The sequence below is a fragment of the Motacilla alba genome, chromosome 3 (assembly GCF_015832195.1).
Source record: "Motacilla alba alba isolate MOTALB_02 chromosome 3, Motacilla_alba_V1.0_pri, whole genome shotgun sequence".
In the NCBI taxonomy this organism is placed as follows: domain Eukaryota; kingdom Metazoa; phylum Chordata; class Aves; order Passeriformes; family Motacillidae; genus Motacilla; species Motacilla alba.
Genome location: NC_052018.1, coordinates 105,249,221 through 105,271,265, shown reverse-complemented (window position 1 = coordinate 105,271,265; position 22,045 = coordinate 105,249,221). Strand labels below are relative to the sequence as shown.

General features: G+C 45.7%; 2 protein-coding genes across 2 annotated transcripts in view; one reads left to right on the top strand and one right to left on the bottom strand.

The window, feature by feature from the left end:
- EHD3 (EH domain containing 3) overlaps positions 1-7,967 on the bottom strand; it is a 30,044-nt gene extending 22,077 nt beyond the window's left edge. Inside the window, exons 1-2 of the mRNA XM_038132523.1 lie at positions 7,460-7,967; positions 745-921 (exon numbers count right to left, since the gene is read on the bottom strand). Coding sequence (XP_037988451.1) covers positions 745-921; positions 7,460-7,686 — 404 coding nt within the window. The 5' untranslated portion in view covers positions 7,687-7,967. The remainder of the gene's footprint in view (positions 1-744; positions 922-7,459) is intronic.
- Positions 7,968-8,143: 176 nt separating this feature from the next.
- Positions 8,144-22,045, top strand: part of CAPN14 (calpain 14) — a 30,463-nt gene continuing 16,561 nt past the window's right edge. Inside the window, exons 1-7 of the mRNA XM_038132529.1 lie at positions 8,144-10,003; positions 11,854-11,939; positions 15,904-16,262; positions 18,450-18,519; positions 19,454-19,572; positions 20,175-20,311; positions 21,440-21,614. Coding sequence (XP_037988457.1) covers positions 16,032-16,262; positions 18,450-18,519; positions 19,454-19,572; positions 20,175-20,311; positions 21,440-21,614 — 732 coding nt within the window. The 5' untranslated portion in view covers positions 8,144-10,003; positions 11,854-11,939; positions 15,904-16,031. The remainder of the gene's footprint in view (positions 10,004-11,853; positions 11,940-15,903; positions 16,263-18,449; positions 18,520-19,453; positions 19,573-20,174; positions 20,312-21,439; positions 21,615-22,045) is intronic.

The window sequence follows — 22,045 nt, the reverse complement described above, 5'->3', positions numbered from 1 at the left end:
TAGGAGATGCTGCACCCTCTGCACAGTCATTCTCTACGCTTGGGAGACTGAAGAGGAGCCAGAGCCCAGCCCAGCCCAGCTTTCCTGGCTGTTTGGCTGAGCAGCTGCCATGTTTCCAGTGTCTCCCACAGTGTTAAGGGAAGGCGTCGATGATGGGTGTAGTCAGTTTGTTGCCTTCTGCAGCACAGTTTGTGCTCATCTAGGATATGGGTGTGTGCTGCGGGCTTCCTGTGAGGCCTAGGTCCAAAACCTCCCTATGGATGGGCTGGGTCTAGGGGATGGAAAGGTTAAATTCCTCGTGTCACAGAGCCACTGTCCAAACACCCTGCTACTCTTTTTTACAGGAAACACATTAGAGTGGTCATCAATTTGCACCTGAGGTTGTGTGTATAAGGCACGGGAATGGAAAGAGCCTGGTTTTCATTATAAATGGAATAAGCTAGAAATACTGAAGCAGGGGACAACAAATGTCATCAAGACATTTACCTCTAGTCTCCTGTATGATAAGCTTAGGCTGTGATGTCATTTTTGTTTTTGTTGCTCAAGTAAAATGAAGGTATGTCACATTTGGATTTATCAGCCCTTCAGCAACTGAATTATGTGCATCTGGTAGGACTGGACTGGCTTTGCATCAGCCACGTGGGTGGGAGGAAAAGAAGTGCCTTATCCCTTGACATGACTTGCAATGCTGCTCATTAGGTTCTAACTTCACTCTGCAGAACAAGAGAGTTCTTGAGTACTGACCTGTTCAAAAAGGCATTGCCAAAGGCGTTGAGTTTCCTGAACGGTTTTTTGGGATCCACCACCAACGCGTTTCCAGGAACAATTCCTTCCACATCTCCTTGCATAACTGCTATAAAGGAGTCAGTTGTAGGCTCTGGTCCAATCCTCATCCCTGGGAAATCCTGCTCCAGCAGGTACCTGTAAATGAAAAAAGAGGGTGTGGGCATGAGCCACGAGCTGCTAAGTCCTAAATGAGTTGTACTGAAGATTGCAGTGCAATTATGAAGCTCAAGAGCATGGATCCTTCCGAGACTATTTTTAGCACTGTCACTCAATTGTTTGATAAATGTCTTGGTAGCTTTTCTACTTAGGATCTCAACACTGAAAGCTCATTTAAGGTGGATTAAGAAATTAAGATGATTATAGCTGCTGGGAAGAGATTCTCATCATGTTGCATCATTTTGTGTGCTTCAATCCTCAAGACATTTGGAGCAGACTTAGCACAGCAAAGTAAAAACAGCAGTTCACTGCAATCACAGAGTTAATCCTACTACACGCTACTGTTAAACCACTACAATCCTGAAACCCTACTGGCTCTTGGTGCCAATATCAATTACTTGGCTGCTACTCATTTCAGGAGACTCAAACAATTAATGTGCTTAGCCACCAGTCCAGATCAGTTGCTTAAATGCCAACTTCCCCTGCACCTGCCTGAAGTCTCAGTCTCTGTCCTTGTGTGCTTCTGAAATGCAGCCACAGGCCTGCTCTACAAACTGCTCGAGCATATTGAGCACTACACACCTGGCTGGGGGAGTAAATTCCAAGCTGTGTATCAAGCTAGACAGCACACTAAGTACAGCATCCCTTATTATTTCCTAAAGGTAGTTTGGCAAATTTCAGGGTGCAGGAAACCACCTGCTGAGGCTGTGCTGACAACTAAGACCATTATGTGCATGTGGCTTGCAGAAGGAAGCTAGAACTGGTCTAGCCCTCAGTATGGGATGGTGTCAGAAGTGACAAGGAATAAGCTCTGGCTAGTTGCATGAATAAAATGACTACCAGATTATGGAAGTTAGTATAAATAATGCGTTGCTTGTTGCCAGAGGGTAGCTGGCACTCCCACTTCCATTGATTTGACCTAATCCTCAGCAGGTAGAAAGATTATTTCACAATTGCCATGATGTTAAAAGTAGATTATAGGGATGCGGAAAAGGAAATAAGAGGACTGGAGATTTTTTCATGGTTGAGACTGATATGTCTAAGCACCAGAATTGGTTCACTCAGGCGAGTCTTAGTGAGGGAAGTCCCTGTGTGAGGGACTACAGGACCATTGGCATGAAGGCTTGTGATAGCTTTTCAGGAGTTCCTGCTTTCACTGTTATTTTAACATAGGTAACCACTATCCAGCGTTTAAGGAGCCAAAAAAAAAAAAAAAAATTGTGCAGGCTATTTATTGATACCATGTCAGCATATGTGTCTTCAGCTCCCAATGGGCAAGGCCAAATCAACTGGATCTGGAGGTAAAACAACCAAAGGTATACTCAGGACAAATCACTGATACTTATCTGGCTTGGTACACACTGCAACAGGAATACCTCCACAAATGATATCCATAATTCCCTTAGGAGATGACCACACCTTCTTTACTGGTGTATTATCAAGTATTTTCTTGTATCTTTTGTCCAAAGTGATTTCCAAGTCCATTGCTCACCAGAAGGCCACCAGAAGTGGCTCTTCTTAACTGCAGAACTCTGAGATGCAACAGCAGCTGTTGAGCAGCTCTTAAAAGACCTGAAATAATCCAGGAAGAGAGCATCCCTCTGACCTCCTATCCTAGGGTGGATATATCCTATTTATCTGAACCTTATGAAGGGTTTTCTCAAACTTTCCTATAGAAGTGGGTCATTACTTAAGAAAAGCAGACTGCAGGTAGTCCTGGTGTGTGCCACCTCTCTGGCTGGTGATCACAATACCCCTTCCATGCAGCCACAGCAACTCCTCTCTAGCTTGAAGCACCTGGGAACAAGGAGGGGTTACTTCTGTAGACTATCATCTGAATGTTCTTGGTTCAATTCCCTGGGAAGCTCTTTACACTTTTTTCTAGGTTAGAAGCCACTTGGCCAGACCTTGGAAACTAAGCTTGTGCCTCCTAGACAGCAATTCAAACTCTAATCCCTGATGGGCATTGCTGTCAAGCCAGTGGCTTTATACACATGGAAATTCACTGAATCCATAGAAATAAATCTTTGCATTCTCCCCATGCAAATACTAGAGAGAAAATAAATAGGCAGCATTAACAACTGTCAAATATAACAAGTGTAGGGCTTTTGAGAAAGGCCCCTTACTCCTGATGTCAGGTTGCAGCCATGCTGTACCAACCACCTTTTTTCTTTTTAAGAGGCTTGAAATGCACGTGTAATACAACAACTTTTGAGCAGAAGTAAAAATTAGTTGAGAGGGGGAGTTGTTTGTTATTTATAGACAAAGCTTCCCAGAAAAACGAACCAAAAGTCCTGTGTGGAACAGCAACTCCTCCAGACACACTGTTTGAAAGAATTTTATCACAGCTCCACTCAGCTAACGTTTCAAAGCATTTCTGTGTTTATTTCTTGTGTGAGACTTAGAAAAACCCAAAAGAAAAAACCCAACAAAAACCCAAAAGAAGTAGCTACACACCAATGTTACTGAGTTATGTGCAACAAGTGGTAGGAAACCAGAGATGAAGATTTGTACTGCCCACTATCACGGCATCTGTTTTAAGCGAGGCCCCTCTGGGAGATTCGGGTACATTGTGCAGCAGGGTGTCAGCAGCATAAGAATCTCATTGTGCAAAGGACAAATACAAGGGGCTGTATTGACACTGCCTGATGGGGGGAAGGCACTTCTGCTCAGCAGTGACACAGCCTGCCCTGGCTACCAGAGGCAAGCCAGAGAACACATGCAGTTGTCACATTTGTGGGGATTTCTGGGAGAGAAGAGCAAACAACAGCTGTGGAAAACACCAACCACCAGCAAGCAATTTCCTCTGCCAGTGCTGCACGCCTTAAGCTGAGCTGCTGAACACCTTCGAAGGAGTGACTCCCAGCCAGGTTAGGGAAGTCTGTGGAGTAGGGGAATAGGTTTTTTATGACCAATCAGCTTTTTAGAGAAGTGTCTGGAGTCGGTATGTGGCTGGAAGCATCATGCTGTTTGCCTGTTTCAGGCCTGTTCCTGGGAAGGGCCAGGGCAGGAAAGCAGCATTAGTGCCAGCCCAGCTTGGGGTCGCCTTTCCCAGGTGGATTTGGGGATGGGTAAGGAGAGGCAGGGCTCCCTGGGCAGGAGTGCTGCAGGATGTGGGGGAAGGGGCTGCCTGCCTGCCCGTGATGAGTCATTCAGGAGCCCTGCAGGATGCCGCTGAGAGTGGCAGCAGAGGTGATGCTGAGCGGAACGGGAAGAAGGGCAGAGCAGGAGGAAATGGTGACAACTGCCCGATGCAGGCACAGATGAAAGGTTCAGGGCCGCACGGGGAGGTCACACCAGAGCCTGTGACAAACAGCGTGGAGAGGCCAGGACGTGTAAATGATTAGCTGTAGGAGGAAGGGGTGGCTACACCAGAAAAGCAAGCTATGTTGACAGTTAGTAGGGCTCTAGCAGGCTTGTTTATTTTATTAGCAGGATGGCTGGACTTGAGCCAGGATTATTTTTAGAAATGACCAAGGAATCTAAGTTAATTAGGAGAGTAATGTTCTGTCCTGTACTCCCACCCTCTTACAGGAAACATAAAAAGCAATAACGTTATAAAGGCAGGCTCCAGTGAGATCCTGCCATGGCTGTCACATATTCCCAGGTAGAGGTGTTGCCTTGCCCTGACCAGCACCGACTTTCAGCCCCCAACCCTGTGGAAAAGCATCAGCCAAATATATGCTGAGGAAAGAAATGGGAGTGAGCACAAAAGGATGATACAGCAGGAAGCAGGAATGGAAAAGCTGCATTGCAAAGCAATGCAACACCTTTCACGTAGCACAGAAAGGCTCAGTTCTGTGTCCCTGCAAGGAGAAGAGGGAACAGCCTGGTTCCACTGGAAACAAGCCATGCTCTGGTCTTGCTTCACTGGCTTTGACCCACACAACTCACCTCCCTCTTCCCTGGCTCAGCCTCTAGGAATGTTTCTCACTGCTGACCTTGACTGCCTTTTTTCTGCCATCAGCTCCTGACAAGAGCAGCCTCACTGCAAGATGCTGCAGCTTAGGTGCTTCAGAGCCTTGCATTTCTTCCTTGCTTCACCTCAGATTCCTCAAAACAAGGAAAGAGGTTTGGAAGACAGACATTCCTTAGGTAGGTGACTAAAGGGTCTTTTTTTTTTTCTTTTGGTTAGGTGTCCTAGGATCCAGGTAAAGTGGGACTGAGTTCATTCCACATGATTGTTTACTAGCATTAAGTCATCTCCCTAAATTGCATGGCAGTACAAGCAGGATGCAATTTAAGAGTGGAATTGATACATAAGGATAACCCTAATTATCCCCCATCCTGACAAGACTGTGGACGGAATGTCCAGAGGCTGTTTCTTGCTTCACTCTACTGCTAAGACATAATGGTTGTCAACCCTCCCACTTCCTCCCCCCAGCCCCCTTTAACTCCTCCCTGCTCTCAGCTTTAGCTCCCACTTGCCTTCCCACAATAACTCTGGATCCTAATCTGGTGCTTATCCCAGCTCTTTAATGAGCAGTGCCTGCAAGCTCACGCTGGAAGCCTGTCACGAGCAACACGAGGTTTTCTGGCCTTTGTCTGGGAACACACTGGAGTAACAGACTCTCGCACTTCTCCCACTGTTAGAGACCCTGGGGTTCTACCAAAGTCCTCAACTTTCACCTTCTTAGGCACTATTTTAAACAGAAGACTCTGCCTTTCTGGAAGGCCCATTTGGCACCCCAGCGAAGTACAAGCTGCCAAAGCTCCTGGTCACTTTTGCTTGACTATTATCTCTGTGGCCTCATCCCAGCCCTGTGCCCAGAGAAAACTGGGAGAAGAGGACACAGGCATGAGTGAAAAGCGGCTGTCAGAGGCTCAGATCCACTTGCTGGCAGCAAAAAGGTTGTTGCTGCCATGCCACATGAGCAAAGACTCAATCTTCTTTTGCCTGGAATGTGCTCCAGGCACCCAAACTTCTGCAAAAGGAGCTGGGGCTCACAGAAGGAGGACTTCACTGAACAGAGAGGGGCAAAGGCAGGAAGTCTCTGCTAACAGCATGCCAGAGAGACTGCAGGGAAACACTGATGCTGACAACCCAGAGAAAAGAATTAGGAAGAGATGCTTTAGTTAGCCTTATCAGGAATTCAGCAATTCCGCCTGTTCAGGCTCTGAGTGTCTGTAACCCAGAGGACAGAAAAAGCTTTCCAGACAGGTTTGGTACCAAGTCACAGAACAAAGATCTGGGGTGGAACCAGGCATTTGTGCTATCCTCTCTATTTTTCAGAAGAGTAACTCCCTTTGCAAACACGTGCAAAATGCTTCTTTGGGTCTTTTGCACCCCTTCACCATCCACCTGACCTGCCCATATGAGAAAAGCCTTTTGACTCTTAAACTTTGTTTGGCAGGTACATGCCAAGGTAGCAGAAATGCATCCTGTTCTTGGCTCCTGACCAGGAAATTCGGCAGCAGGAATATTACAGCACATTAAAAAAAAAATTCCCTGCATTTCTCAAGGTCATTCCTTTAGAGGTACAGTCAATTTGATTCACCTCTCTCTACTCTCTGCAGTTTCCTCCTTCACCAAGAAATACTAGTAGAACAAAGGGCTGGCTGCCTGTGGCTAGCGTCCAGATTTACACTGGGGTAATTCCACAGATTTCAACACAGCCACACCAGAAAAAGGCTGGAATTTAACGCTTAGCTTATGAATCACATAGGAAATATGGACAGCGCAGCTTCAGCTACGATCCCAAGGGACAGGCTGCTTCAAGTTGAACTAGCAGCATGGCTGAACAGAGAACCCTGCAACCAAGTCCAGCTGGAAAAGTTTAACCCCCTCTGCGACAGCTTCACATCATCGAAATGAAAGAGCTGCTGGCAGCTGCTCTTTCTTTACAGTTCGGAAGGAACTCGCTGCTCCCAGCATCTCGGCCGAGCAGGACACAGTTAAAACAGGGCTCTCCTTCTGGAGCCCTGAAGAGGGGCAGGTCTCTCTGCGCACAGGCACACACATGCTTCTCTCAGTGGGTTCCGAGTGTCGTCTCTGGGACAGCGCAGAAAACGACAGACACACGCAAGCGCGCGGCAGCAACGACTGCAAACCGAAGCCCCCCCTTGTAAGGCTGCCTCACCACCCCAAAACCGACAGCGAACTGAAAAGAATCGCCATCACAAGGGTCAACGCGGGCAGTGCAGGCACGGAATGCCCCGCGCCAGGCTTCCCAAAGCCTTCGCACTTTGAACGGCCAGGAGGGGCCCGGTGACTCACGTCTCCACATCTCCACTCTCCTGCCCTGCCTGCACTCCTCAGCCCTGCCCCGGGCTACTTTTTGCCACGTCGGTGTTTCATGGGACATCTTGCACCACCCCGCGCTTGCGAAGGGATGCTCTGCTTTTGAGCGGAGGTGACTCTTCAATGAAAAGCTGTCCAGGGGACGCGAAGGGGGTAACAGAAGGGGGACAGAGCCATAGTAGAGGCAGCAGAGACACGTTCTGCCCCACCCCAGTGCCCGAGGCGTCGAGGGCGCAGGCATGCCCGGGAGGGGGGCAGCAGGCAGCGGGATTTTACCTGATGAAGGTGGTCTTCCCGGTGGAGTACTGCCCCACGAGCAGCACCATGGGCTTGTTGTCGAAGTCGGCATCCTCCAGGGCGGGCGAGTGGAACTCGTGGAACTTGTAGTGTTCCTCCAGCGGCAGCAGCTTGGTCTTGTAAAGCTTCTTCAGGCCGTCGCTGACCGTTTGGAACACCTCCGGGTCCTTCCGCCGACGGTCGTCGGTGCCCAGCCAGCTGAACATCTTGTGGCCTCCTGACGCCAGCTCCGCGACGACCACCGGGGCTGGGCTGGGCTGGGCTGGCTGCGAGCGCGGGCTAGCCGCGCATCCCCCTCAGGCCGGGCGGGCCTCACTCCGCTCCGGCGCACACCCGCAAGGGCCGTCCGCCCTCACGCCACCTGCGCCGGCGATTTCAGCCAGAAAGCGGTCCCCGCGGGAGGCTGAAGGAGCGGCTCGTCCGCGCAGCCCCGGCCCAGCGGCACCGGCGGGCGCCGCCTCCCTTCACGCCGCCGGCTCCCGGCGTGGGCATGGCGCGGAGGCCCGGCCCTCCAGGAAAGGGGCGGGCGCCGGAAGCTGGCCGTTCCTGGCGGGCGCCGCCCGTTCTCCCCGGCGGGTGAAGCCGCGCCGGGCGCCGCCATGTTGGGCAGCGGGGAGGGGCCGGGTCCCGCCGCGCCCCCTGGGGGCCGTTGAAGGGAGTTTCAGCCCGGCCGCCATTTTGTTTCCTTGCTCGCCTCGCCTCGAAAAAAGACCTTAAAACATCTGCTGAAATGAACCGTGCGAGTGCAAATCTGAGAGGGAGCCGGCTGTTCCTGAGCACTGCCAGCCTCATCTGGGTCTCCAACCTGTCACAGAACGGGTCTGGTTGGAAGATAGCACAACGGCGGTCTAAGCTCCCTGCTCAGGCAGGGTCACCCCAGAGCGCATGGCACAAGATTGCCATAAGATGGTTGTGGAATACTCCAGTGAGGGACACTCCGCAGCCCTTGTATGTTTCATGTGTGGCCATCAGCACAATAAAGAACTAATTCCTTAGGAACTCATTCTACTCTCAGGTAGAATTTCCTGTGTTTCAGTTTCCGCCTGTTGCCTCTTGTCCTATTGCTTGGCACTGCTACGGAGAGCCTGGCTCCATCCCCTTGACAGCCCCACTTTAGATATTTACACACATTCATGAGGTGCTCTCAGTTGTCTCTTGGACCGTGCTTTCCCCAGCCCAGGGATTGGGCTGCACTGCTGCCCCTCACTTTGTAGGGCTCGCGGCTCTGGCAGTGCTTGGAAAAGTTCTCCATCTAAGCAGATGAGACAGACAAATTATCTAGTGTCCCAAATTCTTTATTCCTCCAGCAATGAGGGATGATAGGACAGCCACATAGGTTTTCCAGGAGCAGCCTGAGGATCAGAAGTCCTTGGGGCTGGCCATCAGCTCCGCTGCCAGGCTCTCCTCATCTCCACTGCACAGCTGGGATAAAGCACGATGTTTTTGCTCTAAAATATCTCCTAAAGGCTTTTTCACTTTAGTCCATCCCACGGGTCCGAAGAATGTGGCAAGAGACAGTTTTGGAAGCAGTCCTGCCGTGTGGCAGTTCCTGCCCTTTCCCAGCCATTTCAGCCGTGAGGAGCCCAGACCTTGCATAAGCAGAGGCAGTTCTGCATTAAAACATTTATTTTTTTTTTCCCCCACAGGAGGGGGGTCGCATGGAGGCTGTATGATCCTGAACAATGCTCCAGATCCATTTCTATACCTCGTACTGGAGGAGAGGACACTTTCCTTGTTCTCATTGTGTGATCCTAGGCGCTCGTATGCTGACCCAGGAGGTGCAAGCAGTGACTCCAGGGACCAGTTTTCTTTTTCTGGAAGAACATAGCAGGCTGACTGTATTTTCTGAAGATCAGACTTTTCTGCTTTCCTGCCAATGCCTCGAGCTGAAAGTGGAACTGATGTTTTGAAACCTCCTCAAGACCAATTTCCCTTGTTTCTTTAGTTTTATAAATAGAGGCTTTTGGCTTTAAGAATTTGATGACTCCTTTCCAGTGAAAACTCCTGAAAATGAAAGGCTCCATAGAATTCAACATGTTTTGGCAAGAATTACTCATTTTGTAGGAAAATACTCGCTTTCATCTTCTAGATAGTTCTGCCATTTAAGGGCTGTGCTCCTCTGATGGCGCTCTGGCATTTCTACAGCTATATATGGAGTCTCTTTGGTGCTTGCTTGTGTTATCCTCAGAGCTGAGTAAAGGCCAGGCCAGGAAGCCTTTGATTGTAAATCTCCCCAGGCCACCTTGGTGCCCTTCCTGAATGCAGCAAATGGGGAGCCAAGCAAGGTTTCTGTTGTGCAGGCTGCGGGAGCTGACTGCCACAGGTATGGCAGAAGCACAATTGTTCCCCCTTTACAAGGTGAGGATATTAATCATTAAACTTCACAAGTCATAAATATGCATATCTGATGGCTAAATGGCCCCAAAAAAATTCTTTGCCATGGCTGAAGATTGTCCCTTTCCTGTGGATTCATTATCTCGGGGGCAGATCACAACGAAACTTGACAGTCTTTATAGACTTTCTGTAGGTATCTCACAAACATTGCACATTTTTGTTTATTTTTCAGTCTGTTTTCTTAGCCATTTGAGACTGACTTCCTCAACAACTATCTTTACCTTGAGGTACAGAGCTTGCCAAAAACAAAGGGAAGTAAAATTAGGAAAGGAAATTTACAGTGTAATTAGGTTTTTCTTTCTACCAGAATCAAACTGAAAGTTTTAATCCATTTCTATTATTTATTAGTTTTCATTTCTTAAACAGAGGTGTTTTAATGGATGGTTTTCTGTTGGATAGATTGGTCTTAATGGTGCAATCTTTATTAAGTTGGGGTTTTTTTTTAGTAATTTAGATTTTTAAAATGTAGAAGCTCTCCCTTGACTGCCCTGCACAGAAGCCACTCTACAGCAGTGCTCAGAACATATTGGTGGGAGTCTGCTACAGTTTCTACTACAGAATTTGTCTTTATCTTTAAAGACATGATGGATTTAACTTTTAGTTCTGTAATGTCTCAGTCGTGTCCCTGCTTTTGGTAACAGGGCTTGCAGTCACTTAGCTGGATGCTTGCCTTGACCAGGAGAGAGGAGCTTGCTGGAAAGGCTTCACTTCCACTTTGGTGAAAGTCAGTGAGGCTGAACTAAGTCATGTAGTATTTGCACACAAAATGAAACCTGGGGTTTTGGGGACAAAACACAATGATGTAAAACGGAAACTTGTGAAATAGTGACAAATGTTTCCGCTTATCTGCAGCCTTAGGTTGGACAGGTTTACTTCCTACAAAAGATCATCTGAGGATGGGGATATTGAAGTCACAGAATCTGAAAAGGTGTGGTGACTCAGACAGTTTCAAGAAGCTTCTGGGAGCAGTGTAGCTCAGTAAAATTAACTTCCTGCCAGTGCAGTTACTGCCACTGTTTGTCCATTACTAAGTGTGAAACCTGAGGAGACAGTGTCAAAAGTTCAGGTGCTGATGGGTTCAACAGGGAATAACCAGGGTTGTGGGAAAGGAAAGAAGGGAGAGGAAGGCACAGCAGGCCCCCAGAATTAACCCAAATATACTAACTTGATAAATAAGGGAGAGAGAGTTTCCTCTGGTTCAACTGGATCAAAATTCCCAACTGCCTGCTGGGGCCACATTGCCTGTTTGGAGACATAAAATTGTCTCCAGCAGAGGCTATTCCTTTCCACACTCATTGCTTTGCCTTTGCAACTCAGAAAACTGCTGCCTTCCTCTCCTGCCCTCGCTGCTCCTTCATATTCCTCTGAAATATTTCTCATTACCTTTCTCCTGACATTTTTCAGGTCTCTTGCTACACACACACACAGAGAATCCTTTTCAGTCCTTTTCCCTACCCTCCCTATACTGCTCTTAGCCCCTCATTGCCTGAGGTGGAACAAGGTGCTGGTACCCAGAAGTGCCACCGAAAATGGGGAATGTGGGGCTGGATAATGTACATCCAGTGAGTGGGAAGCATTCTTGCTTCCAGAAAGCTCCCTCCTTAGATCTGTTTGGCAAAGAAAGCTTCTTGTGTTGCACACAGGGGACCTGACTGATGGGATGTCTGTAATAGTGCTGGAAAGAAAAATCCTCTGAGCCCTTTGCCATCCTTGCAGTGCAGAAGCTTGGTCTGTAACTCTTGAATGATTTTGTCTGTCTCTGCCATAGGACATACACCTCCATCAAACTTACATAAATGTTCTTTGTAGAAATTTATATGATTAACTGATTGACAAAGTGTCATGTCCCCGTCTGTTCTGAGAAAATATGGGGGCTTTGAGATTATTTCCTCTCTGAACTCTTTCTTACCTGAAAGCAGAAATCCTGTTAAAATGTATTAAGACACAGTTGGACTCATCTTCCTGTTCTGCCTTGCCAGTGATTTATGGGAAGACGTGGAGTTTTGTGCTTTGAATAATCGAGTGACAAACTAAACAAGGAAACTGCTGTCCACTGAAGCAATGGGTGAGTCAAAAGGTAGCCTGCATGATGGGCTGACCTGTTCTTTCATGTCTTCCGTGGAGTATTTTGCATTGAGATCTCCAGAATTTTCTGTCATTGCTCAATATGTTTTTTTTTCCCCACCTCCTGCTTCTACCACAGTGTTTGATAGGTTAGGACAGGCTCTTGGGGTTACGTATGCAAGGCATATATATACATGCACATAAATACACACATAGGGAGAGATGACAAACATACTGTTTATTAGCAGCAGGCATCACTGCCATTTATCCTTTGCTGTGAGAACACACCTGGAGAAGGTAGGACATCAAATGCCAAGTGCTACGTAGAGGGATTTGGTGCGGGCAATTAGCAGTTATATCTGGCTAGCACAGAATTAGGATTTTCCAGGGGTTTGAAGGGCATATAACACTATCACCATGTTAAGATGAAGCTATCCTCTGGGATCAGATGGGGCTATTGCAGCAGCTGCTGCTGCTGTGCTGTTCTCTGGAGGTGTTGAAGGGAAAGGCAAAAAGTTTGTATCAGCAAACGTGGGAAGGGTGGGTGTGATGTAAAGCAGCTAGATGAGCCACATCAGCTGCCCTGCATGTCACAGCTCCAACGTTTCTGCCTGCCAAGTGGTTGGCAACACAGGCTGGTGTTTTAGCTAACCCAGTTTTTGTGCACCCTCGTTCTCTCACTTTTGCTGTTTAGAGTTGGTTTGGCTGATGCTCGATCACTAAGTATTCTGCAGAGACAGAAATTTCATCTGTCATTAGTGGGAGTTCTGGGTAGTCAGAATATCTAATGATTGGGGTGCTTATGCATAGGATGTTGTTACCTTAAGTGCTAAAGCATAGATCTCGAGTAAATGGGATTTTCATATTTCCACTGATTTTCATGTAGCTAGGAAAATTTCCACAGCAAAGGATAGGTATTTTTAAATCTCATCCAGAGTCTTTGGTCAGAGAGTATTACTTGAAGTTCTGAAAGCCATCCAGGCATTTTTGATACAGACTTTTTGTTAAGATCAGCGGCAGCAGGTTCACTGCTTGACCGTGAAAATCTCAGCACCAGAAGGTGCTCATCAACTTTTGGGCGAATAATGTAAGCACAGGAAATGCAGGGAAAGGTCATCCACCTGTCTCTATATTCATTCCTTTAGTGGGAAAACATAGTTCAGTGCTTCTTTTCAGGATATTTCTGTTTGCTTTAAAAGCCCACAGGAAGAGCAGGAGTCAGCCTTGAGGGTTTTTTTCTGAAGTACAGCACTCTGTTTAATCAAAGACTAGAGGTTGTACCTGCAAGTGATGTTTTTATACTGTTTGTTTAGAGACTAATAAAGATTAACAAAGCCTAATAGACTCACGCTATCATTTTGACTGATGACTACTAATTTCTGCAGCTAACATTCTGCTGTATTACATGAATGGTTGTAAAAAACAGCCCTGCCTTGTTTGTTCTGCTCACCCTAAAATTTATTATTTTGCGTGCAAACATTTACTATTCCGTTCTATGCAATCAGGAGCAGCTCCTCAGCCCAGATTTAGATTGTCTTTGTTAAATCAGAAGACCTGACCTCTGTCATCCCCAGGTTTAGTCCTCAAATTGCCCACTGTCCAAGTGTTGCCTGAGGTAAATCCTCTCATAGAATGAGTAAGAGGCTCTCAGAGAATTAATTCATGGTCCAGTTACTTTTACAAAAAGTGAAGGGTTTTCTGTGGATTCATTAGCTTCTCATTTCAAGACTTAGGGATGAGGCATTTAAGATCTTGAGAAAGCTCAGGGGAGATCACAGGATGCTAATGCAGTGGAAGGACTTAGATGAGATGGTAAATATGCTAACTAGGGGAATGTGGAAAGAATAGAGAATCAAATCCATTTAACCTACTGGCTCATGGCTTCCCTCTAAAGCTTTTAACCTCTGTCTGCTAAACTTGGCTGCTTTCCCTTAGAAATTTTAATTGCTGGAAGAGACATGCACACACTCTGCTCCACCTGTGCAGGAGGATGGATTCAGTCTGGCTCAGTACCCTTGCTGAGTGGAGTACAGGAATACCTTGGCTGCTCATATACAGCTGTATCTGGTGCCTGCTCATAAACAGGGCTGTGGCCAGGCAGAAGGTTAAACACAAGGTGAAACACTTGCTGTCTGAGAAGTGACTGTTCATGACACATAAAATGCTTCATTGCATCTTTTGTTTGAAGATTTCCCAGGTAATTTGGAAAAGAGTTTAAAACAACACACAGTCAGGTTCAGCTGGGAGGTTTTCAAAACATACAAATTAGCATCATTGACTCGACACACTCTGTCACAGTCAGGGGTGCTGGTTGAATTTCTTGAAAATAAGGCTACATATTCATGTGATTTAAATCTTCATTTTTGAAAGCTCTGTTTTTTTCATGCTATCTTTGGGTTTTAAGACCTTTATATAAGATTCAATTCTTTTTCAAATAAATGCTAGAGCGAAGTGAGAACTGGTGAAAAGTTAGAATAGTTTTATCAGACACTGGGAATACTCTGCACACCCAAAAACCAAGTCTCGAATATTTGTTCTTCACTATAGCTCTAAGTGTGCCAATTGCTCTCCAGTTCTTTTCCTGGGGAGCAGCAGAATGAGAAATTTTTCTTCATACATGTTTTGTCTCCCTATGTAAAGTGCAGCTGGTCTCCAGGCTGTTTTTTTCCTTTGTTTTTCTCTTAAATCTGTCTCTGTCTGTTGCTCATGTATTGCATCCATGAAGGCCAGTGGCTGTAAAAAGGGAGGGTTTGGAGGGAGAGACAGCATTTTTCATCTAGAGAAAAAGTAAGCAAGTTGTTAGGCACTTAAATTCTTTTTCCGCTCTGAAATGTCTACAATACAACAGAAAATTGAATTTTCATTTCCAGCGTTATCTTTTGAAGATTTTTTCTCTTGGTTGCCCTTGAGGGTCAGGCTTTGTGGATCACTTGTAGAGTGGGTTTATAACAAATGAGGGCTCTGTGTGGTTGAACAGTACAATGTGTGGTTGTTTGTTTTCTCACAGGGACTGCTGCTGACCTTCAGCTTTGATGGGAGTAACAATCAACTGGTGCCTAACTGAGACCAGCATCTTCTGGTGCCTGGGGCAGGGATTTTGAGTCCCAAAGAGCTTCCTGTGTGGGGGAGCCTTCCAAATACTGTATCAATATGGCATGTGAACCATTTCTTTAACTTTGCATCCTGGTTAGTTTTTTTCACTGTACTAAATGATTGTGATCACCTTGTTAGCACTGATGGAAGTGATTTGCCTGCTGAGATTTTAGTCATGATTTCTCCCAGCAAGGGGTGGTGCAGATCTTTAACATAGCTGCTAATATTAACAAAAGGCCTAGAACATCGCTCTCTGGTGTTTTTAGTGGGGGGATGAGAAACATCTGCCTTGAATGTTACAAGGAAAAAAATACCTCAGCATGCATTTCATGTGTGAATCTGTGGTGTTCAGCAAGATGGAATGTGAACTCTTGGGGAAGATCATATCATTCTCCAAAATGAGGCAAAAAGGGCAAAATAACTATCATAGGAGTGTGAGTCGTGGCTTTCTAAAACCTAAAGTATTCCATTTTTCTGTTAGCCTTTTTTTTTTATCTTGCTGCTTTTTTTTGGAGGGGGGGAAGGGGAAATAACTTCATGCCAGAATGTGATTGAATTAAAACTGTCATTCATGTTGCAGCACTTTATGAAAATATCCTGGAGAGCCTAAAATAGTCCAGAGAGAGACATAGAATAGCCATGTGTATGGCTTTAAAGCTCTGGTAAAAGTCAGTGGGGTCACCTGTTTTGATTTCACTCAGATCTACAGTGATGTCACAGCCTTGAAAATGCACTGATAAGTGCTCAGTTAGAATTGGGGGAGGCCCCACTTCTCCTGGGAATGCCACTGTTCCTATCCACCCCTGCTGACTAAGAAGAACATTTTAAAAGTCAGGATTAAATTTGCTTTTTATACTTACTTTAACTGTCAGGAATTCTTCTGAAAAGACACGCCTCATCCGAGAAGACCAAGAGTTTCCAGCAGAACTGAGCAGTGTGAGATCCCTCCAGAATTCTCAGTGGGAAAAAAAATTATCCTGGTGTTATTGGAGACATCAGCATGCCTTTTCTGCTGTGCTTGAAAAAAAAGAAGTCACCTGTGCCTTTAGGCAGGAGTATCTTTCAAAAGCACACCCCTCCCATCCAGCAGAACTACCAGGCTTTGCTGGAGTCGTGCTTGAAGAACAAATGCTTGTTCACAGACGACACCTTCCCTGCTCACATCAGCTCCATTGGAACAGGAGCTCTGCTAAAGAAGCTGCCCAGGAATTTACAGTGGAAGAGGCCACACGTAAGTGACTTTCAGTGAGCACTGTCTGTAAGAGGATGATTACAGATGATAGCCAGCAAATAGTTTTAGCATTGAACAGATGACTCTTAGACTTTAATTTAGGTGTACTTTAATGTCTCTGGGGATTACATTTATTGCATCAGGTGTCATTTTGGAAGCTGGGGTACATGGAGTCTCATAACTGCCTTTGAAGCATTTGTTGCCCAAAATCATAACCAACCTTGTTCAGTTTATATCCAGTAACACTTGGAGCAGGCAGGGAGAGGAGGAGAGGGGAGCAGGGAGAGTTGGTTTCCTTGGAGCTCACAGCTACAGTGATCTCACTGATCATTCTGTGGTGACAGATGAGATCCTTCTCCCCAGAGTTCAAGATTGTGACATTTTAGAAGATTTCTGAGTATCTAGACAGTCCTTAGCTATGACCCCTCTCTCCCATGGACCTCATGCTGTTATGATGCTGGAGGCTGCTGCTTTCCCAGCCAGGGCAGGTGCCTTATCCTCTTATTGGGCTGTTGTTTTTTGTTTTTGTTTTTGTTTTTTTCCCTGCTTAAGTGTTTAGTCTATTGTACTTGGAGTAATCTTTCCTCAGCTCTCAAGGCTGAGCTGCTATCACAACCAGTGACTGAGCATCAGTCTGTGAGCTGGTTTTAGTTTTGGGGCCTTTGATTTCTACTTGTGCTCACATTTCCAAGGCCTTTGCTGGCATTCCAGGCTTAAAATGAATATCACAACAAGAGACACCTAGGTGCAAGGGCTGGTCACAGAGCAAACAAAAGGGCAGATAACAAGTGTGGGAGGCCAGGACAGGGGCCTGGCACTGTTAGATAAGGCCTGTTACTAGCAATGCCAGTTCTGCTCTTACTGAGCCACTGAGCAAATGATTCACAATCAGCTCCTCCTGAAAGCAATGTACAGAATTATGTGAGAATTTTAGAATTCCTTTGTCGACAGGGAATTCTGCCAGGTAATACCATTTAGCATCTCCCAGCTAAGTTATTTTCTAGCTGTCATATTTTGTGAGATTTAAACAATTTCCCAGAAGGACCAAGTTTCTGGAAAAAAAAAAAAAAAAAAAAAAAAAAAAGGTCATCATGAGTCCTGGCCTCTACAAAGCCCTTCAAGTGTCTCTCCATCCCTCAGATATTGGAATGGACTTGAAACCTCCTCTGTCTCCCAGTGGACTATTCTACTGCTCTGCTATGGATTGTTGGGGTGTCCTGTGTAGATCCAGGAGTTGGACTTGATGATGATCCTGATTGGTCCCTTCCAACTCAGCATATTCTGTGATTCTGTGAGTCTAAAACTGCCTTGTGAAGAAGGCTGCTGTTTGCTCTGGATGCCAAACTTTCTGAGCAAAGACTCTCTGAGAATGGATGCTGTGCATCCTCCAGTCCCTGTGCTGCAGAGGAGGTGCTGAGATTCTGCCATTCAGCCTGCAGGCTTGTAGCTTACTGCATCTATGAGTGATGGCCTGCAAACTGAGCACCCAAACTCACCAAGGGCAGGGCTTGGTGTCTAATTACTGTGACTGCCTTCTGAGGGAAGCTGTTTCTTTGCTACTGCCTGCAGGGGAAGCCAACAGTGTGGAACTTAGCTTGAGCAATTTCTAGGTCATTCGAGTAAAATATAATTTTGACACTTAGGTTATTAATTTAACCCCAGAGGCTTCCCCTTGTGAAGGGAAAAAACCGCCACATTATTTCTCTCTGTACAATTATTCACAGAGCTGTTCTTGTCACAGCAACAGGAATTCTGCAGCAGCCATCAGTCTGTAGCTCAATTGTCAGTCAAGCTGTGGAGATGTCAGCCAGGCTGGGTGAAAGTTTGATGCTCTGCCCTCATAACCTCTTTTGGCTGGCACTTGTGTGGAGGAGCAGGACTGGCAGATTTGGAGGATTGTCTTCTCAGCATGGTGACCATGGAAAGCCATGGGGATGCATCTGAGCACCAGTGACTTTTGCTGGAGACCAAATTCAACGTAGACCAAGCACAAATGTGTGCCCAGGCTGGTGTCAGGTTAGCCAGAGAACATAACAATAGATTTATACCTGAGCCAGAACAATGTCTGCTGGGACAAAGGACTCTCAGTATTTTAAAAGCTTTAACTTTCAAGCTAAATCAGCTCATGTTACTGGCTTAACTCTCTCTTTCTATTTTTTTCTTTCCTTTTCATTTTGTGCTTCCCAGGCTTTGCACAAAAGTCCTGTATTTTATGCTGCACACAGAAGGCAGCTTGATCTCTGCCAAGGATTGGTGGGTAAGGGAACTCCTTTGTATAAATATCTAAGTATTCTTACACAAGATAGCATTTTGCATGGAAGTTTGAATGTATAAAACTAGGCATGGAAATAGAAGCTATCCATCTCCTCTCTCCATTCGGCATGGTGTGGATGAAGCAATCATTTACCAGCATAGGCTCAGTAAATAAGCTGGCAAGCTTCAAGGTGGGATTTGAGACATGAGAGGTGTCTCCACAAGCTGAAATCACCACTGTGTGTTCTTTCTGCCCCTGCTAATAGGGAGTGTTCCTGTGCTCTTACTGGTCTGTGGTGTTGCTGCTCAACAATTGAACAGAGACCACAGAAGGGCTTTATATTTGTACCTAATGCTCAGTGTGAGTGTGTTCTCAGCCCTGCTGTCAGAAAAATAGTTTTATGCCTGTGTTGTCTAAAATAAAAGACTATATTGCCATCTGAAAAACAGGTAGAAGTGGGACTGAATTAGTTTTTAAGTGCTTTATGTCCTTAAAACCAAAGTTTGCTAAGTACAGTCTTGCATGTAAGATCCACTGGAAATTATTTTCTTTTCTGAAAAGCTAATGTTTTCAAAGAAAAATGGAAAAGTTTTTTTTTTTTTTTTTAATGGTGTGCCTTTATAGAGAACAGAAAAAAAACCCCACACAATGTCAGTAAAACACAGAATGTTTTCATTGACAGTTATTGCTTGCTAAATTTCTTATTTAACCAAACAGTACCCAAATGAAAAGATCATGAGAGAGCAATTATAAACCAATCACAGTTTGGTTAAGTGAAGAACATGTCTGGATCATCTAATTTTGTGTGTATGATTTGTTGTAATTGCAAAGACATCAGCACAACAGCTCTTCTGCTGGGATCTTGGTGGTGTTGCTGAACTTGGCTGAGAGCTCTCACTTTTCAGCCAACTGCATGTGTCCGTTTGTCTTGGCGCAGAGAACTGCTGGTTCCTGGCGGCCCTGGAAGCCCTGACATTCCACCAGGACATCTTGGCTGCAGTTGTGCCACAAAACCAGAGCTTTGAGAGGAAATACGCGGGCATTTTCCACTTCCGGGTACAGCTGCTCCCCCAGATTGTAGGAGCTCCTCAGATATCCTCTGCTATGTTTTGTGTCACACCCTTAAATAATTTGTACCTGGTTCCCTTTGGCCAGGGGCAAATGGCCAGAGGGTATCCCAGTCTGGAGAGGAGCCCATCACCCCTCCCACAAAGTAGTACAGGCAGTGAATCAACTGCAAGCCACTGAGGAAACACCTCTGCTTGGCTGCTCTCTGCAGCTGTGTCCTACCCATATTTTAATGCAAACAAAACCCTTTTTCAAGAGTCGCAGCAGTCAGCAGGACCTGAGCCCATTAGCTCCAATCTTCTACCCCTTTGCCCACCTCTTGGTACAACTCTGCTACCTCGCAGTTAGGAATTCCTTCCCCAGAAGCCCACCTGTGCCTCATTTCCCTGCTTACTCATTTTACACCTGAGAGATGCTTTATTTACTCCTCTAGCTGGGGCTGAGGAACTGGCTCTGTGGGTGAGTCAGCACATCCCACTGACCCACAGCAGCTTGCTCTGTACCCACAGCTAGGCTATCTTGCCTTTCCTGTTGTTTCAAGGGGTGGTCCCTTCCAAGGGAAACATCAACTCATTCCTTTCCCCTGACAGTTCTGGCACTTCGGGGAATGGATTGACGTTGTGGTTGATGATCTCCTGCCGGTGAATGAGGCTGGGGAACTGCTCTTTGTTTCCTCAGTCTATAAGAATGTGTTTTGGGGAGCCCTTCTGGAGAAGGCATATGCTAAGTAAGTGACTCATTTCAAGTTATGCAAATAGTCTCTCTAAAATATGTTGGTTGGTGCCTACGCAGTTTGTTCTTGTTTATAAATGCATCTCCTAGGCCTTGCTACATTTGGAGTGTAGTAGATGGCTCTCATCTATCTATTATTACACGTAAAAGCTGCCATTGCTGTTATATTATGTTATCACAGCTGTTATCAAACCAGGCCCTTGAGTTTAAATCCAAGGGTTTAGGTGAGAAAACAGCCCTATTGTGAGGGGTTGTCCTCTAAGTGTTATCATTGTTTGCAGTGTATTGGCTGATGCCTTCCTTGTAAATATCACAGCGGAGTGGACCGTCATAGATAGACATTTTCAAATGTGAATGATTTCCAAAGCCTCCTTTAATGTATTATCAGTGTGAGAAGCCTCCAAGGATTTTCATTTTGGAGGTCTGCTGAAGCACTGCACTTTGTTTTGGTAGATGTTTTTGCTCTCAGGTCCTTGAAGCTGAGGCATGTTGCAAGTCATGTGGCATGGTGAGAGCAATGGCTCAGGGTGTTTTGTCTACAGTGGTAGTATCAGCACAAAGAAGAAGGCAGCAAGGCCTAACTGATGGAGTTTCTTAATATTTGGCTGAAATAATCTTTGCAGAGCAGGGAAAAATACTCTAGTTAACATTGAGAGAAAGATCACACAAAGGTGAGAAGGTTATTTTCATTTTGTGTTAGTGTTAGAATGAAAAGACTGGGCCAAGTTGCACTGAAGTGATAAAGAAAATCAGATTAGAGACTGAGCTCTCAGGACAGTGTCTCTCGATGCACTATATCCTAGATACAGCACAGAGCCTGGTGATAAATTCAGGCAACATTCTCTGAGGCAGAGTTATCAAAGAATCATGATAGGCATGTTCTCATTACAGTGCAGTCAGGGATGACAGCTAGTGAAGAGTCCCTTTCAGACTATGGCCAATCTTGGAGGCAATTTGTAGATTCTCCTCTTCCCAAATGCCAGAAATTCCCTTAAAATCAAACATGGGTTACAGCCTTCTTTTTGCTTTTTGCACACTTTTTAATGTTTTCATTGGCAACCTTTTCTCAACCTGTCATCTGTGATGATAACCCAAAGAATATATTGATGTCTTTTTTTGCTAGACTCTATGGCTCCTATGAAGATCTGCAGATTGGGCAAGTTTCAGAAGCCTTGGTGGATTTTACTGGGGGTGTCAACACAAGGATCAAGCTTGCAGAAGCTCCTCCTGATCTGTGGGATATGCTAACAAGAGCCACCTACAGCAGATCTCTCATGGGCTGTCAGACGCACTTAGGGGTGAGGCTTGGACTGACATCAAATGGCTGTACAGCTAAAAACCTTTGCAGAGTTGTTTCCCTCTGCTCAGCTGACCATTGTGACTGAAAATGTATCAAAGCTGCCACATGTGGCTTTCTGTGCAAGTCACATTCTTCATGTTAAACTTTGCTCATGAATTGATTCCCTGATGCTCTCAGCTCCCTGTTGTTATGTTTAGGAACTGGTTTATCTATCAAAGAAATTCTATTAAATAGGGACCTACTACATTTTCCCATTTTTGTTTAATAAATTTTCCATTTTTACAGATGCTGCAGTGAGGTACAGACGCACTTGGAATGAAGTTATAGCTAAGGTGGAGATGTGGGTCATTCAGAGCATGAATTAAAGTCTTGGCTTCCAAGCTTTATGCTACCACCGTAGCTGTAGGGAAACTCTTCTGAAAATCAAAA